The 17,016-nt window shown below is 42.1% G+C and overlaps 1 protein-coding gene across 2 annotated transcripts in view; it reads left to right on the forward strand.

The window, feature by feature from the left end:
• EGFLAM (EGF like, fibronectin type III and laminin G domains) overlaps window positions 1–17,016 on the forward strand; it is a 283,876-nt gene that overhangs the window by 87,469 nt on the left and 179,391 nt on the right. For both annotated transcript variants that reach the window (XM_049862604.1, XM_049862598.1), the window contains exons 2-4: window positions 1,653–1,762; window positions 2,844–2,927; window positions 7,787–7,813. In XM_049862604.1, coding sequence (XP_049718561.1) covers window positions 1,653–1,762; window positions 2,844–2,927; window positions 7,787–7,813 — 221 coding nt within the window. The remainder of the gene's footprint in view (window positions 1–1,652; window positions 1,763–2,843; window positions 2,928–7,786; window positions 7,814–17,016) is intronic.

Consider the following 17,016-nt stretch of genomic DNA (forward strand, 5'->3'; position numbering starts at 1 on the left):
CTCCCTTCTTGACCTTAGGTTCTCTATTACCAGCTTTCCTGTTCCCTCCTGCCTTACAGTCCCCGCCCCAGGGCTGGTGTGCCCCTTTAGTCTTGTTTTGTTCCATGGTCTGTTCAATCTTTGGCTGAAGGGTGAACCTCAGGAGTGGCCTCATTACTGAGCTGAAAGACTGCCAGGGGGCCATACTTTCAGGGTTTCTCCAGTCTCTGTCAAGCCAGCAAGTCTGGTCTTTATTTTTGAATTAGAATTTTGTTCTAATTTTTTCTCCAGCTCTGTCTGAGACCCTCTATCGTGATCCCTCACAGTTCTTCTAAATGACAGCATTGAGCCTCATTACTTGGCCCACCAGAAAGGCCTTGGGTTCTGTTATTAAAAACATTGGTGGGAGGCCCCAGCAGCAGTCCAATAAATAGATATGTTAGATCTTTTGGAATTATAAACATAGTATCCTAACTGATATACTAGAGAATTATAGGCAGAAGTTAAAAAAAAAAAAATCAGGACTTAGTAAGTGGAAAATCAGATTGCAAAATATTCATTCATTCAAGAAATGTTTACTGAACCCTTACCATTTAGCAGTCTCTGAGCCCTGGTGGTGCAGTGGGTAAGAGCTATGGCTGCTAACCAAAAAGCTGGCAGTTCAAATCCACCTGCCACTCCTTGGAAACCCTATGGGGCAGTTCTACTCTGCCTTCTAGGGTTGCTATGAGACAGAATCGACTGGTTGGCAATGGGTTTGGGGTTTTTATTTATTTATTTATTTTTGTGGGAGAGTACTCCAAACTGGACAGACCTGTTCCCTGCCCTCATGGAGCATTATTTAAAGTAGCAAAATATTGAAAATAAATTAGGTGTCTAACAATGGTGAAATGATAAATACTGTAAATTTTGGCACATGTGTTAGATGGAAGAGCTTAAAGTCATTAAGTCATGATTTTTAATACCAGTGCATATACTGTATGTACTAAGTAAAATAAAATGCAAACTTATAAATGTGTTTATATATACACACATTAAGTGTACACAGTGAACCAACTCAAATCAAACCTACTGCCATCGAATCAATTCCAACTCGTAGTGATCCTATAGGACAGAGTAGAACTGTCCCACAGGGTTTCCTAGGCTGTAAATCTTTAAGGAAGCAAACTGCCACATCTTTCTCCTGGAGAGCAGCTGGTAAGTTAGACCTGTAGGTTAGCAGCCGAGCACTCAGCCACTGGGGCTCTTTATACACTGAACACAACATTAAAATATATATTGCATGTAATATATGTATGTATGTATGTATTGACATTATATAATAGATAGGAATCCCGGGGTGGCACAAATTATTAAGTACTTGACTACTAACCAAAATGTTGGTGATTTGGAAGACAGCCCTGGTGATCTGCTTCCAAAAGGTCACAGCCTTGAAAACCCTATGGAGCACAGTTCTACTCGGCACACCTGGGGTCACCATGAATAGGAATCAACTTGATGGCAACCACCACCACCACCATTAACAACAATGAATGTAAACATATATAACTTACAACGTATAACATCTATCATACATCGAGTGTCATATAACATATATATTGTAAATCTTCTGTAAACATACCCAAGGTGGGATGCATGGAGCTTCTAACACAATGTCTTTTCTTTTGGAGCAGGCAAGGTGGGACCTCCTTTAAATATCATCTTGAATGCATTGAACTGCACAGCTATCAGTGTCCAGTGGAAAATGCCAAGGCATCCTGGGAGCCCCATCGCCGGGTACACTGTGAGTACATAGGCACGTGATTTCTGCTATGGGTTGGGGTGACTGTCCTTCCTATCCTTGCTCCTCCTGTGTATAGCCTCCGTGACCAGCCCTTCCGTATATAAGCTTGTGTATACAGTATCTAAATTATCATTAAACTTCCCCATTCTCCCTCTCTGAAGCTACAAGAAGATCCTCCTTCCAAGGACGTATATAAGTGCCCTGAAAGTCACAGCTGTATCAGTCAATTAGGATCTACCCAGTCCTTACTCTGTTCAAGGATGGGAAACTATAAACCAAGTGGAAGACATGGTTCCTGCCATCAATTGCTAACAGTCAAATTTGGAGAATAAAGTAGAAGCATGGGAAGAAAAATAGAGAACACTGTGGAATGTTGTCAGTAACACAAATCATGTAACATCTGAATTAAAGTAAAGGGGGTGGACAGGAAAAGTGGAGGAGGGAACAGAGAATGCATTCCTACATGTCAGAGGTTACAAATGGGTGGATTTCAGTTCACCGAAATGTTTTGTTTGGACCGTGTTTTTAAAAATGAGCCAACTTTTAGAAGTCAGGAGTTTTCAGGTAAATATCTGGAGTTCCACAGTCTCTGGGGAAATTAGGCCCACTTTTTTTTCCTACTGGGCCAAGCCCACTGGAGCTGAACTGTCTGCTTTAGGTAGGACGGAAGCCCCGCCATGATATCACGGAGCCACCAATCCATACAGCCTCCCTTTCACCAAGGCCAAGGGGCAGTAGTCATTTGTCCTGGCATTTGTCCTATTGTCTCTTTAAGTGGAGAAATGTATCTTTGGGCTTATGTCATATCGAAAGTGGGAAAATGAAAGATTACCTGGAAGATTCCATGGTTTCAGGAAAAAGTCAGAAAAGCCGGGTCCAGCCCTTTTCATCCATGTCCCTGATTTGCACCTTCTCCTGGCCTCTGCAGGCTTATGAGTTTGTCACCCTAGCTCGGGTGTGTATGAGGTGAGGGTTTGCACCTCCAAACCCACTGTGGTTGTGAGTGCAGTTAGAACCCAGGCCTTTGATGTATTTGAAGTAGTGGCTCTGCTTTCACCCTGGACATCTGTATCTTTTCAAGGTGTTTTACTCGGAGGTCGGGGCAGATAAATCTCTGCAGGAGCGGTCGCATAATGTGCCTCTCAGCCAGGACACACTGACCACTGTGAGTATCTCCACCCTGGCTGCCCCTCAAAAAAGGGAAAAAAGATGGACGCTTGGCCTTTGAGGAGTATTGTGAAGGAGGTCTCATTTGGAGACCTGCTGTATATGCACTAACAACAACTAATGTTTGTATCATCCTTTAGAGTTTACAGATGTCTTTCCTGTACATTATCTCATAGCAATCCGTCTACTCTCTGCAAAGGCGGGCGCCTGGAGAAAGTCCTGGCGTAAATGATTCCATCGTTAACTCACCCTCATTTTATCATTCGAGAACACAGGCTCCTTGTGGCTGCTTTTTTCTTTCTTTTTTTCTTTCTTCTTTTCATAAAGTTGAATTTTCATTTGTTTTTTTAATTCCAAGAAAGCTTTATAAATAAATATGACACATTTGTATTTTCCCAACTGCCTGGAGACACAATAGAGAAGAAAATGTTGTAACTTGCAATGTGTATTCAAATGTCTCAGGTGGTTTATTTTTTCTGGAGCCCGGTATCCTGTCCTTTCACTTAGCAGTTGTTGGCTCCTCATCTACTGCTTTTCTATTTCCTGTTAATGTCTCTCTGAGTGAATTTTTTCTCTTAGGCATTTCCTGTTGTGCTATTTATTTTTTGTTTGTTTGTTTTCTTTTCTTTCACTCTCTTCCTCGTTTCCCATTCTGTTGCTGTTATCCTACAGGTTGTTTTTGTTAGGTGCTGTTGAGTCAGTTCCAACTCGTAATGACCCTATAGGACAGAGTAGAACTGCCTCACACGGTTTCCAAGGCAATAAGTCTTTACGGAAGCAGACTGCAGCTGATGGGTTTGAGCTGCTTACCTTTCAGTTAGCAGCTGAGTGTTTAACCACTGCGCCTCCAGGGCTCTTATCCTACAGATTAGAGCCTTTGGATTGCTCTACATGGAGTTAGCGCCAGTGCTCTTAATACTGCTGTAATGAAGGTGGTGATGGTGGTGGTGGCGCTGTTATTAACTCCTATTTAATAAGCGCCTACTATGTGCAGTGATGGTTCTGTGACAGAGTTCTCACCTTCCATGCAGGAGACCCAGGCTTGATTCCCAGCCAATAAACATCATGCTCAGACACCACCTGACGGTCAGTGGGGGCTTGTGTGTTGCTATGACACTGAAGAGGTTTCAGCAGAGCTTCCAGGTTAAGACTAGAAAGAAAGGTCTGGTGGTGATCTATTTCTGAAAAATCAGCCAATGAAAACCCTTTGTTTCACAACGGTTCAATCCTGGTATGCACGGGGTCACCATGCGTCAGAGGCTGACTCGATGGCGGCTAACGACAAACAACCTGTGCAGCACACAGTTTGAAACCTATCTGTCTTCTGTCATAAAGCAACTCCACTTGTTGAGTGTCAGTTATCTGCCAGGCACTGTCCCTTGTGCTTGGCGTTTGTTTTTCCATTTCACCTTCACAACCATACTGTGAGGTAGGTATTCTCTTCACGTTACTGACCAGAAAGCTGAGACTCAGGGAGGTGAAGTAACTTTCCTCAAATCAAACACTGATAAACTACAGAGCAGATAGTAACCTAGGGCTGACTTCTGAGCCTCTGCTCTTGCTACTTTGTTACCAAAGTCCTCTTGACTTATAAAGAATAGGTGCACATTTTCAGTTTATTTGTATTTTGTATGACTTGCCCTTAACCTCAAAATAGACTTTTTGCTTAAGCTTCCCTCATCTTCCTCAAAAGCCCTGAGCCCCAGTCTCAGTGGTTTATTCTAGCCTAAAAGGGGAGATTAGTTTGGCCCCAACTAGGAAACCACTTCTAGAGTTTCCGTGTCCCCTCGACAGCACTGGAACTTTCAACAAGCTCACTGACCCCACTAAGGAGCCAGCATTGTCCGCCTGGGTCTCCCCAACAGCCTTAGCCTCGTGTCCTACAGGGCTCACTGCTCTGCCGGGGACATAGTCCAGGTAAATAACTGGAGTGCATTGCTGATGACAGGTGCTTCGGAGTCTGGATAGTGCCCCTGAGATCGGGATCCTGCCCCAGGACGTGGAGCTTGGACAGGGAACCGGTATCTCGATAAAGTCCCCTGCAGTACAAACATCAAACAGAGGGCCCAGAGGGACACAGCACTCTGGGCTCCCACCACTTATGAGTGGGGTGACTTTGGTCAAATGTATCTTGTGTTTAGTCACCACCTGTCTGTCATTGGAGGCTTAACTGCCTAAGCCTCAATTTTCTCCCATGAGGGGGGGTATAATAATTACACTTTTGTGAGAACCAAATAAAACCGTTTGTGTAAAAGCCTAAAAAGCATCCATTTTAAAGAAGCCATATATATGCTAGTTCTCATGCCTGATGACCAGCACCGTTATGTTAAGTACATTCTCTTCATTACTTACTTCCAGGCACTAGAGTACTCCATCAACTCTAAAACTTCATCATCATGCTGATTTCAACAAACTTTTTGCTTGCTACTATAAAAAAAAAAAATTTTTTTTTTTTGATATAGCCAGCACAAGATAACACACAGTCCCTACTCTTTGGCAGCTTGCAGTCTTGTTGAGAAAATGACATTTATACCAATAGAACAATTAGAGAACAACAGACCCTATGTCATTAACATGCCTCTGCATGTAGAGAGTGAGGTTTGAAGATGGAGAGATGAGTGTGGGAACAAGTGGTGATGAGGGGAAACTTGGGGCTAGGAATTGAAGCTGGGGTAGCTTTTGGAAAGGCAGAGGAGAAGGAGGGAATACTTTGAATACAGGGAATGAACACACGTGTGTGTGTACCTGCCTGTGTGTGTGTATGTGTGTGCATGCACGCACGTGTAGATGTCATAGAGTGGGAGGTGGGGTTGTAGATTGTGCAGAATGGAGAGAGGAAGTAATGACTACCCCTGAAGGCAGTGAGTCAGGAAGAGGGGAGAGGACGAGACCAGTATATAGGCTTTGGACCCAGATTCCTGCATTACAACAAACCAGCTGGGTAGCCTTACTGAATCTCAGTTTCCTCATCTACAAAATACGGATTGCATTTGTTTCCTTGGGCTGCCATCACAATGTACCACAAGCTGGGTGGCTTAAAATAACAAACTTATTTTCTTATGGTTCTGGAAGCTAAAAGTTCAAGCCTAAGGCATCAGCGAGGCTATGCTCTCTCTCTCTCTGTTTCTCTCTCTCTCGATCAGCTCTAGGGGAAGACCCTTCCTTGTCTCTTCCAGCTCGTGGTAACCCCAGGAGTTCCTTGGGTTGTGGTAGCATAACTCCAATCTCCGCCTCTGTTTTCACATGGCCATAATTCCTCGGTGTTTGTGTGTCTGTATCTCTTCTCTTCTTTAAGGACTTCAATCGTAAAGAGATTAGGGTCCATACTAATGACCTCATTTTAACTAATTTTCATCTGCAACAACCCTATATCCTAATAATTATGGTCAGTTTCACAAGTAGAGCGGGTTAGGACTTGAACAGAGCTTTTGGGGGGATACAATTCAACACATAACAAGATTTTGTAGTATCTATATACCTGTAGGAGCCTTGGTGGCTCAGTGGTTAAGCATTTGGCTGCTAACCAAAACATCGGCAGTTCGAATCCACCTGCTGCTCCCTGGAAACCTAGGGGGCAGTTCTATTCTGTCCTATAGAATTGTTATGAGTCAGAATCAACTTGATGACAACAGGTGTATATCTGTATAGTAGCCATATATCTTTTTTGGTTGCATCCATATATCTCAAGCTGCCCTTTGAAATCTTCTGTTCAGTTCTTTTACTTCATCATTTCTTCCTTTTGCTTTAGCTGCCTGACTTTTGTAAGCAAGTTTCAGAGTCTCCTCTAACATCCACCTTGGTCTTTTCTTTCTTTTCAATGACCTCTTGCTTTCTTCATGTATGATGTCCTTGATGTCATTCCACAACTCGCCTGGTCTTCAGTCACTAATGTTCAATGTGCCAAATCTATTCTTGAGGTGGACATCATGCTTGGCAAAATACAGGGTCAGTGGAAAAGAGGAAGGCCCTCAACAAGGTGGATTGATACAGTGGCTGTAACAGTGAATTCAAACATAACAACGATTGTAAGGATGGTGCAGGACCGGGCAGTATTTGGTTCTGTTGTGTATAGGGTCACTATGAGTCGGAACCGACTTGACGGCACCTAGTAACAACATCTATACATCTATATATGGAATTTCTGGGTGGTGCAAATGGTTAACACACTCAACTGCTAATAGAAAGGTTGGAAGTTCGAGTCCACCCAGAGGCACGTAGAAAGAAAGACGTGACAATCTACTTCTGAGAAATTAGCCATTGAAAACTCTAAAGAACACAGTTCTACTCTGACACACATGGGGTAGGAAGTGACTTGATGGCGACTGGTTACTGATTATATACCTATATATAAAAATAGTATTTATATAGTAGCACCTGTTATCTGTGGTTCCTAAACTGTGTGCTGAAGCACTCTGGGGCTTTGCAGCAAACTCAGAAGAGTGCTGTGGAATATTTCAAATTTTCAAGGAAACGCCAACATCTGTGAAACCACAACTACCCAGTTGTTTGGATTTAGCCACTTAATAAACAGACATGCTAGGCATTTCTCTAGGCCTAGAGGTGCTGGGAGACTATTACAGAGATGCTAAGGGTGCCGTGAACAAAGAGAGTTTGGGAACCTCTCTACATTCTGATACCATCCTACAGCATGTGGATATTGTGAGCATTAAATGAGGTAATGGTTGTAGAGCCTTCGGCACAATGTCTGGCACAGAATAAAAAATCAGTAAGTGAGCAATATAACTCCTATTGCAAAGATAGGTGTTTGCTGCCCTTGACTGTCCATAGGGGTAGGAGTGGGTGCTCTATGGGTTTGTTTTAGTTCTTCATGTTGCTTCTGTTTTTTCCTTTCTCCAGGGACCACCTGATCACCAGATGATTTTTGTAAGTATGCTTTAAAAAAGTTAAACCCCTGTCCCAACCCAGGATTCAGGGCATCTCCTCTCATCAAAACGTTGATTTTCCTGCATCTCCTGCATATCGAGTAAGACTCAAGAGAAAGCACTTAATTCTAGTGTAAGCAGGGACTGCCAAGCATACCAGGTGCATTTTTAACCATTTAGAAATAAGCTTCTTTTATCCTCCAGTGTGCTGCTTCATCTCGCATGGCAGAGTAAGGTTAAGAGGAACATTTTTTAAAGGTTGAAGTAATTTAAGCTCTGCTCCAAGACTAGGTGAAACAGATTGAAAAGGAAAGAAAATACTTAAACTAGTGAAGCATTGCTGGTCAGTAGTACCTTCCCCCCTGGTTTACTTTTCCTTTTCTCACACCCTCTAACAATTCCAGGCCTTTCAGCTAGACATGACTGAATCACCTAAAAAGGGTGGATTTGATTTTCTGGACTGAATGCCTTAAATAGAGGATTGGGTTGACACACGGTTGGACTGATTTAAATGATAAACTGACCAAACTAACCTGGCTGACTATGTGGAATTCTGATGCATTGTTTAACAATCTGCATCGGTATTGGGCAAATCTACTTCAAAAGACCTCTTTAAAGCGTTAAAAAGCAAAGATATCACTTTAAGGACTGAGGTGTGCCTGACCCAAGCCATGGTGTTTTCAATCGCCTCATATGCATGTGAAAGCTGGACAATGAATAAGGAGGACCAAAGGAGAATCGATGCCTTCGAATTATGGTGTTGACAAAGAATATCGAACATACCACGGACTGCCAGGAGAATGAACAAATCTGTCTATGCATAGTACAGCCAGAATGCTCCTTAGGAGTGAGGATGGTGGGACTTCTTCTCACATACTCTGGACATGTTATGAGGACGAACCAGTTCCTGGGGAAGTACACCATGCTTGGTAAAATAGAGGGTCCTCGAAAAAGAGGAAGTCCCTCAATGAGATGGATTGACACAGTGACTTCAACAATGGGCTCAAGCAATGATCACAAGGATGGGGCAGGACTGGTCAGTGTTTCATTCTGTTGTACATAGGTCATTATGAGTTGGAACCAACTGAACGGCACCTAACAACAACAACAATATAAAGGCCTGTAATTTGGCTAGCGTTTCACACCAATTTTATGTTTTTATTAGAAGAGCAATCTGCACTTTTCATTCTGGAAAAAGTATTATAAAACAAATCAGGACAATTTGGTAATTTTTAAAGTTAGAAACAGAAAAGATGTTTAGGCCAGTGGTTGACACACTCTTTGCTCATGCATACTGTCAGTTAAAAATCTTTGGACATGCACCAGTATATGTATATTTATGTATTATAAATTATATTGTGCTACTGTACTAATACATTATGTACATTATAATGCCCCACAAAATTTTAAAGGAGGACATGAAACAGAAATAGAAAGTTCTTATATTTTCTTCCAGCATCTCAGTAGACTGTCTTGTTCACCCAGTGGGATACTCTTTGGAGTCTGCTGGTCTGGTTGGGCCAGAATAGTGATTCTGTTGGAGTCATACTCAAGGTTTGGGAGAGAAAACTTACCCAGGAATCAGACTCCGTCTAGACCTAGCTCTGTCCCCAGTATAAGGGTGACCTTGGGCAAGGCCACTGAACCCCTCTGAATCTTACTCTTCATGACTATAAAATAAAGGGATAGATTAGCAATGGTTCCCATCTGGTGATACCTCTGTCCCTGAGAGGACCTATAGAAATATATGTGGCCATTTTAGTGAACCACTGTCCGGGAAGCTAATTCTCCTGGAATACACAGGACAGACCCACACAAGGAAGATTTGTCCAGTCCTCAAAACCAATAGAATACATCTCTAACTATCTTTGACCACTCGCAAAATAGAAATCCCTATAACTTCTTTCACCCTGCCTACTCAGTCTTCTTGAAGGCCATTGGAGGAAGGATGTTTGGAAGATAACACTTTTCTATTTCCCTGGTGCCGTTTATCTAATGATGCTAAGTATTTTCAACTTCTGCCAAGACAATCAAGCCTTGACTTGAAGGGTCAACTATGAAGTTGAATTCAAGTTTACTAATCCAAGCTTATTAGCTACTAATGAATGTTTAACCTTTGGTCCAGAGAGGCTAAGTGGTTTCCCGAAGACCACATAGCTAGTTTGGCAACAGAACCTGGGTCTCCTGGCTCCTAGTCCAGGTTCTAACCATTTCATGCCTCCGCTCAGCTGGGCTCTCTTGACGTCCTCATGGTGTAGTAGCTACATGTATGGGCAAGTGAACAGGACAAACTCTAGTTCATTTCTGAAAACAAAGCACTGGATTTCCAGCAGTGGGAGAAGTGAGCAGCATGAGAGGGAGTAAAGGCAAGGTTTGAAATCTGGATCATATAAATGCAGAACCATTCAACAGAGTTTGCTCATTGTAAAGTGAACAGATATTCAGTAAATAGTCCCATCATTTCAGGAACTTCTCTTACATAGCTGCCCAGGTTCTTTTCATTTACTAGTTAGGATATAAGTCTAGCAGAATGTTAGGGATTGAATTGTGGCCTCCAAAAATACATGTTGTAAATCCTAACCCCTATACTTGTGGTTATAATTCCATTTGGGAATTTTTTGTTATATTAATGAAGCATTATTAGTGTAGGGTGTGCATTAAGTCAATCTCTTCTGAGATCTAAAATGAGCAGATTGAGCAAGCAACCAAGCAAGCAAGCAGACAGGGGGGAAGATAGATGCCACGCCACTTAAGATCTCCAAGGAACCAAAAAACAGAAGATATAAAGAGACAAAAGAGAGAAAGCCTCCCCTTTGAGCCAGCACCCTGAATTTGGACTTCTAACCTCCTAAACTGTGAGAAAGTAAAGTTCTGTTTGTTAAAGCCACCCACTTGTGGTGTTTCTGTTATAGCAGCACTAGGTAACTAAGACACAGTGCACAGACCCAAAATAACAGTTACGCTAACAAGATGTGCGTTTATGTTTCTCTCATGTAACTGTCTGGATATAAGTGGTTTAGGGCTCTTGTGGTGGCTTCCCAGTGTCAGAGTTCTGTCATTGTCCTGTCAGACCTTCAGTGTTTCTTCTCTGTAGTCTAAAATGACACACTGCTATATTCATATTCTAGCCAAAAGTTGAAGGACAGGGGAAAGGAAACATACCCTTTCCTTTTAAAGGATAGCTAACTCAGAAATTGCCCTCAGAATTTTCACTCAAATCTTACTGGACAGAATTTAGCTACATGGTTACACCTAGCTTCAAGGGAAGCTGGGAAATGTCTTCCAGTGGTCGTGGTCCAACTGAAATATGGAAGCTGTAGTCCTTGGAGAAGGACATCATGCTTGGTAAAGTAGAAGGTCAGTGAGAAAGAGGAAAACCTTCAATGAGATGGATTGACATAGTGGCCACAACAATGGGCTCAAGTATAACAACGATTGTGAGGATGGCGCAGGCTGGGCAGTGTTTGGTTCTGTTGTTTATAGAGTTGTTATGTGTTGGAAACTACTCGACAGCACCTAACAACAAATTTCTAAAAGAAGCCCTAGTGGTGCAGTGGTTAAGTGCTTGGCTGCTAACCAAAAGGTCAGTAGTTCAAACCCATCAGCCATTCTTTGGGGGAAAGATGTGGCAGTCTGCTTCTGTAAAGATTTGCAGCCTTGGAAACCTTATGGGGCAGTTCTACTCTGTACTATAGAGTCACTAGGTGTCGGAATTGACTCAACTGCAACAGGTTTGGTTTTTTGAATATACTTCTGAAAAATCAGGCATTGAAAACCCTATGGAGCCCAGTTCTACTGTGACACAGGTGGGGTTGCCATAAGTTGAAGTTAACCAGACAGCAAATGGTTTGTTTTGTTTTTTTGGTTATTATGAGAAAGGACAGAATGAATACTGAGGGGCAATGAGTCATCCTTGTCACAGATGTAATCAGGTAGAATGAGACTGGTCTCCTTCTGAAAGAAGAGCAGGACATCAGGATTGGAGGAAGACTCATTAACAACCTGTGTTATACAGATGACACAACCTTGCTTGCTGAAAGTGAAGAGGACTTGAAGCACTTACTGATGAAGATCAAAGGTAGTTGGACATCTGAAAAACAAGGTGCTAGCCTGAGAATTAGACAAGCTGTGTCTGAGAATCAGGTGATTGGAAGCATATTATGCCATTATGTTTTATGAGGGAAACCAGACCCACTGCTACCCCCAAGGGTGGTTATATAAACTCTCAGGGTCTAGTTTCATCATCTGTAAAATGAGGATAATAGGACTGACCAAATAGGCCTGCTATAAGGATTAAATGAGGCAATGGTGTGAAAGCATTTTATAAATTCCAAAATGCTATATACGTGCAAACAATTAGGATTACACCAATTATGAAGTGAAAGTTGTCGTCTGGTGATCTGAAAGGAGGCAAGGCTCATGGGGAATAGCTCACTTGGTTTAAAGTTGCTTGAGTTTTCTCCTTGGTTCACTGCAATGACTGGCTTTGGTTTTCTCTTATAAAATAGATGTGAATATACTGTCCAAATGACAGCCAAGAGGTCTGTTGAGAAGACAAAGGAGACAAGTTTTGGAAGGGGTTTTGGATGTCAGAAAGGGCTAAACAAGCACAGCAGGGTTATTTTTGCAGCAAATCACCAAACTCTGCTCCCCAAAAAAAGGTGGGGAAGGGGGGCAGGGAAGACTGTTGAATTCACTCTGACCTCTATTCCAAGAAAGCAATTTCTCTCATTCTTTGCATCTCTTACCATCTTGTATAGAAATAAATTCCAAGAGTGATAAACATCTTGACTTGTTTTCAAGCTTCCACAAGGAAAAAAAAAAAAAAAAACACTGCTTGTTTTTCTGCTTTTAAAAGAATATATTCAGCATCTTATCTAGTTTGATACAAGGCTGAAGTAGTAGTTATGAGTGATTTAAGGACAGAAATCCAAGGATTTCTGCATTTATGTGGAATTTCACTACCGAGTCCAAGGTTATCACAAGTGACAATGTAAGGAGAGATTCCATTTGGGAAGAGAGACATCAGAGGAAGAAAAGTCTGTTAAATCACCTGATCCAGCCCTTTTTTTCATGGTTCCCACCACTCCATTCCCTGGATCTTCACCCTCTTCTGCAAACCCACCAGCTTTTCAGCCCAGGAAAAGGCATAGACCAGAAATAGAAAGATGACTTCTGGGATGATCACCCTCTGCCTCTCAGAATGCACCCTGAGATAAAGGTAGAGCAAAGTTCCATATCTAGTAAAGAGTTTAATTGTTTTTTAATCCACAATGAGGAATTTCTTGAAGGGTAATTTTTCATAGCTTTCAGGGATAACTTTTAAATTTCTAATATGTCATGTTCATAAAGTAATAATCTGATCTTTAATGTTTATGACAAATATTTTGTTAATGTGAATATTTTTTAATATTTTTATACATGTATTTCCAATTAGAATTCGGGCTTTGAGTCCAAAAAAAAAGCAGAGTTCAAATCCTCCCTTTGCCACTTGCTAAATATGTGTGTTTGGGCAAATCATTAATTTTTTCGAGCTTCACTCCTCTGTTAGTAAGAATAAAAGTGATGCTGCTTCATAGATTTGAAAGAGGAGTTAAATATGGCTATGGATGCGTTTCTCAAGCTGAAAGAACTAAAGAAAAAATTCAAACCTCAAGTTGCAATACTGAAGGATTCTACGGGCGAAAAATTGAATAATGCAGAAATTATCAAAAGAAGATGGAGAAAATACACAGTCGCTGTACCAAACAGAAGTGGTCAACGTTCAGCCATTTCAGGAGGTAGCATGTGATCAAGAACCAATGATACTGAAAGAAGTCCAAGCTGCACTGAAGGTAATGGCAAAAAACAAAGCTCCAGGAATTGACAGGATACCAAGTGAGAAGTTTCAACAAATGGACACAATGCTGGAAGTGCTCACTCATCCTTGCTAAGAAATTTGGAAAACAGCTACCTGGCCAGCAGACTGGAAGAGATCTATATTCATGCCCATTCCAAAGAAAGGCGATCCAACAGAATGTGTAAATTTTCAAACAATATTATCCATATCACACACAAGTAAAATTTTGCTAAAGATCATTCAAAAACAGTTGTAGTGGTACATCAACAGAGAACTGCCAAAAAGTCAGGCCAGATTCAAAAGAGGACATGGAACAAGGAATATCGTTGCTGATGTTAGAGGGATCTTGGCTGAAAGTAGAGAATACCAGAAAGATGTTTACTTGTGTTTTATTGGCTATGCAAAGGCATTCAGCTGTGTGGATCCTAACAGATTGTGGATAACATTGGGAAGAATGGGAAATTGAGAACACTTAATTGTGCTCATGCAGAATCTGTACATAAACCAAGAGGCAGTCGTTTGAACAGAACAAGGGGATACTGCGAGGTTTAAAATCAGGGAAGGTGTGCATCAAGGTTGTATTCTTCCGCCATATTTATTCGGCCAGTATTCTGAGCAAATAATCAGAGAAGCTGGACTATCTGAAGAAGAGTGGGATGTCAGGAGGAAGACTCATTAACAATCTGCGTTATGCAGATGACACAACCTTGCTTGCTGAAAGTGAAGAGAACTTGAAGCACTTACTAATGAAGATCAAAGACTATAGCCTTCAGTATGGATTACACCTCAAGAAAAAGAAAACAAAAGTCTTCACAAATGGACTGATAACCAACATCATGATAAATAGGGAAGAGATTGAATTTGTCAGGTATTTCATTTTACTTGGATCCTCAATCAATATTCATGGAAGCAGCAGTCAGGAAATCAAACAAAGTATTATATTGGGCAAATCTGCTGGGAAAGACTTCTTTAAAATGTTAAAAAGCAAAGATGTCACTTTGAGGACTAAGGTGCAACTAACCCAAGCCTTAATATTTTCAGTTGCTTCATATGCATGTGAAAGCTGCATGGTGAATACAGAAGAGCAGAGAAGAGTTGACACCTTCGAGTTGTGGTGTTGGTGAAGAGTATCGAATATACCATGAACTGCCAAAAGAATGAACAATGTGTCTTGGAATAAGTACAGCCAGAATGCTTCTTAGAAGTGAGGATGGTGAGACTCCATCTTATGTACTTTGGACATTTTATCAGGAGGGACAAGTCCCTGTGGAAGGACATCATGTCCAGTCAGCAAAAAAGAGGAAGACCTTTGGCAAAATGGATTAACAGAGTGGCTACAGCAATTGGCTCAAGCATAGCAACAATTGTGAGGACAGTGCAGGACCGGGCAGCATTTCATTTTGTTGTACATGGGGTGGCAATGAGTTGAAACCAAGCCAATGGCATCTAACAACAACAACATGAATGCAAAGACTCTTTGTTCTTGAAACAGCAGGAATGTCCAATAAATGGTAATAGTAGCTGTATTAGTTTCCTAGGGCTGCTGTAACAAGTTACCATAAACTTGGTGGTTTAAAGCAACAGAAATTTGTTTTCTTACTGGTCTAGAGGCTAGAAGTCCAAAATCAAGATGTCAGCAGGACCATCCTCCCTCCAGAGACTCTCCAGGTGAATCTGTTCTGCCCTCTTTGAGCTTCTGGAGGCTCCAGGCATTCCTTGGCTTTTGGCAGCATTACTCTGGTCTCTACTTCTGCTTTCACATGGCCTTCTTCTCTGTGTCTTTTTTGTGTTCTCTCCTGTTCTTAGAAAAACACCAGTCATTGGATTTTGGGCTAACCCTAAATTCAGGCAGATCCTTAACTTAATTATATCTGCAAAGACCTTATTTCTAAGTAAGGTCACATTCACAGATACTGGGAGTTAGGATTTACACACTTTTGGGGGAATGGGATATTATTCAACCCACTAGCCAGAAAACATCTCACCACAGTAGCCATATTTGGTGTTGGCTCATAGCTAGTATCTATCAGAAGCTATGAAGCCATATAACCACTCCCTTACTTCACACAGCATAATGACTTTCCAGAAGAGGATCCTAAAGCAAAAGCCTCTGAAAGCATCAAGTTGACTTGAAAGTGTATTTCTGTTTCCATGGCAAGAACCTGGGAGTAGCAATTGGGAGAGATAGAAGAAAAGCAGTGTTGCATCCACCTGCTACCTCCACTTCCCTAACTGCCCAACTTTACATGAAACCAGGGGATAGATGACAGAACTACGATGCACAGACAGGAGACTGAAAGCAGGTCTGTGTGTTCAGCAAAGCTCTTCATGCAGCTGCACCTAGGATGGAGTGTAGATGAGAGTGAGAGAAGAGCGTTTTAGAGACAGATACCCTTTAGAGGCTAAAGAATGGCCCAGGTGAGGAGTCATGGGGGCTTTAACTAGGCCACTGAGATGGTAATGGAAAGAAGAGAACAGGTCAGAAAGAACTGACGGAGGTGGCCGAATAGAGAGGGGCAAGAGGAAGTCAGCCCTGTTTCTGGAGGTACTAACTCCAAGGCCTGGGGCACAGGTGCTGACGCTGTAAATCAAGATAGAGGAGTCAGTGAGAGAAGCTGGTTTTTGATAAGGTCATCTGTTCGTCCTGGACATCTTGTTTGATTTCTTTCTTTCATTCGCCTGCTAGTTCATTTATCTATTCAGCAAAAAGCATTGCGTGAGCATTTGCTACATGTCCAATACTGTGCAAGCTTTGGGATGCCAGAGGAATAAGAACTTGCCTCCTGCCCTCAAGTGCGTGGGACAGAGTGGCAAATAAGCAGACAATTGCAGTATAACATGAGGGGCGTTAAGACTGGGTTATACCAAGGACGCCAGGGAAGTATAGAAGAGTGCACCTAACAAGACTGGTGCTGGGGGTTAGAGAAATTAGGTAATGTCTCAGCTGAACTGAGTCATGAAGCATAAGCAGGGGTGAACCAGGCAAAAACAGGGAGAAGGTCATTTCATGTAGAGGGAACAGCAGGTTCAAAGGCCCAGAGGCAAAGAATTGAATGGCATAAATTTGAGCCCTACCAAGGTCTTAAATATGACTGGAATATAGAATGCGAGGAGAGGAGATGGCACGAGATGATGCTGGAAGGATAAACAGGGGGCGCAATATGCCATTCTCAGGGGAAAGTGACAGGATCAGATTTAGGGGTTAGGAAGATCACCTGGCAGGGTGGAATCAAGATCGGAGGTGCAGGGAGTATTGGTAGCAGGGAGAATCTAGAGCCTGTTGTCATAATTATGGGGGCCTGGACATAAATGGTTGGAAACCCTGGTGGTGTAGCAGTTAAGTGCTACGGCTGCTAACCAAAAGG

The sequence above is a fragment of the Elephas maximus genome, chromosome 2 (assembly GCF_024166365.1).
Source record: "Elephas maximus indicus isolate mEleMax1 chromosome 2, mEleMax1 primary haplotype, whole genome shotgun sequence".
NCBI lineage: Eukaryota > Metazoa > Chordata > Mammalia > Proboscidea > Elephantidae > Elephas > Elephas maximus.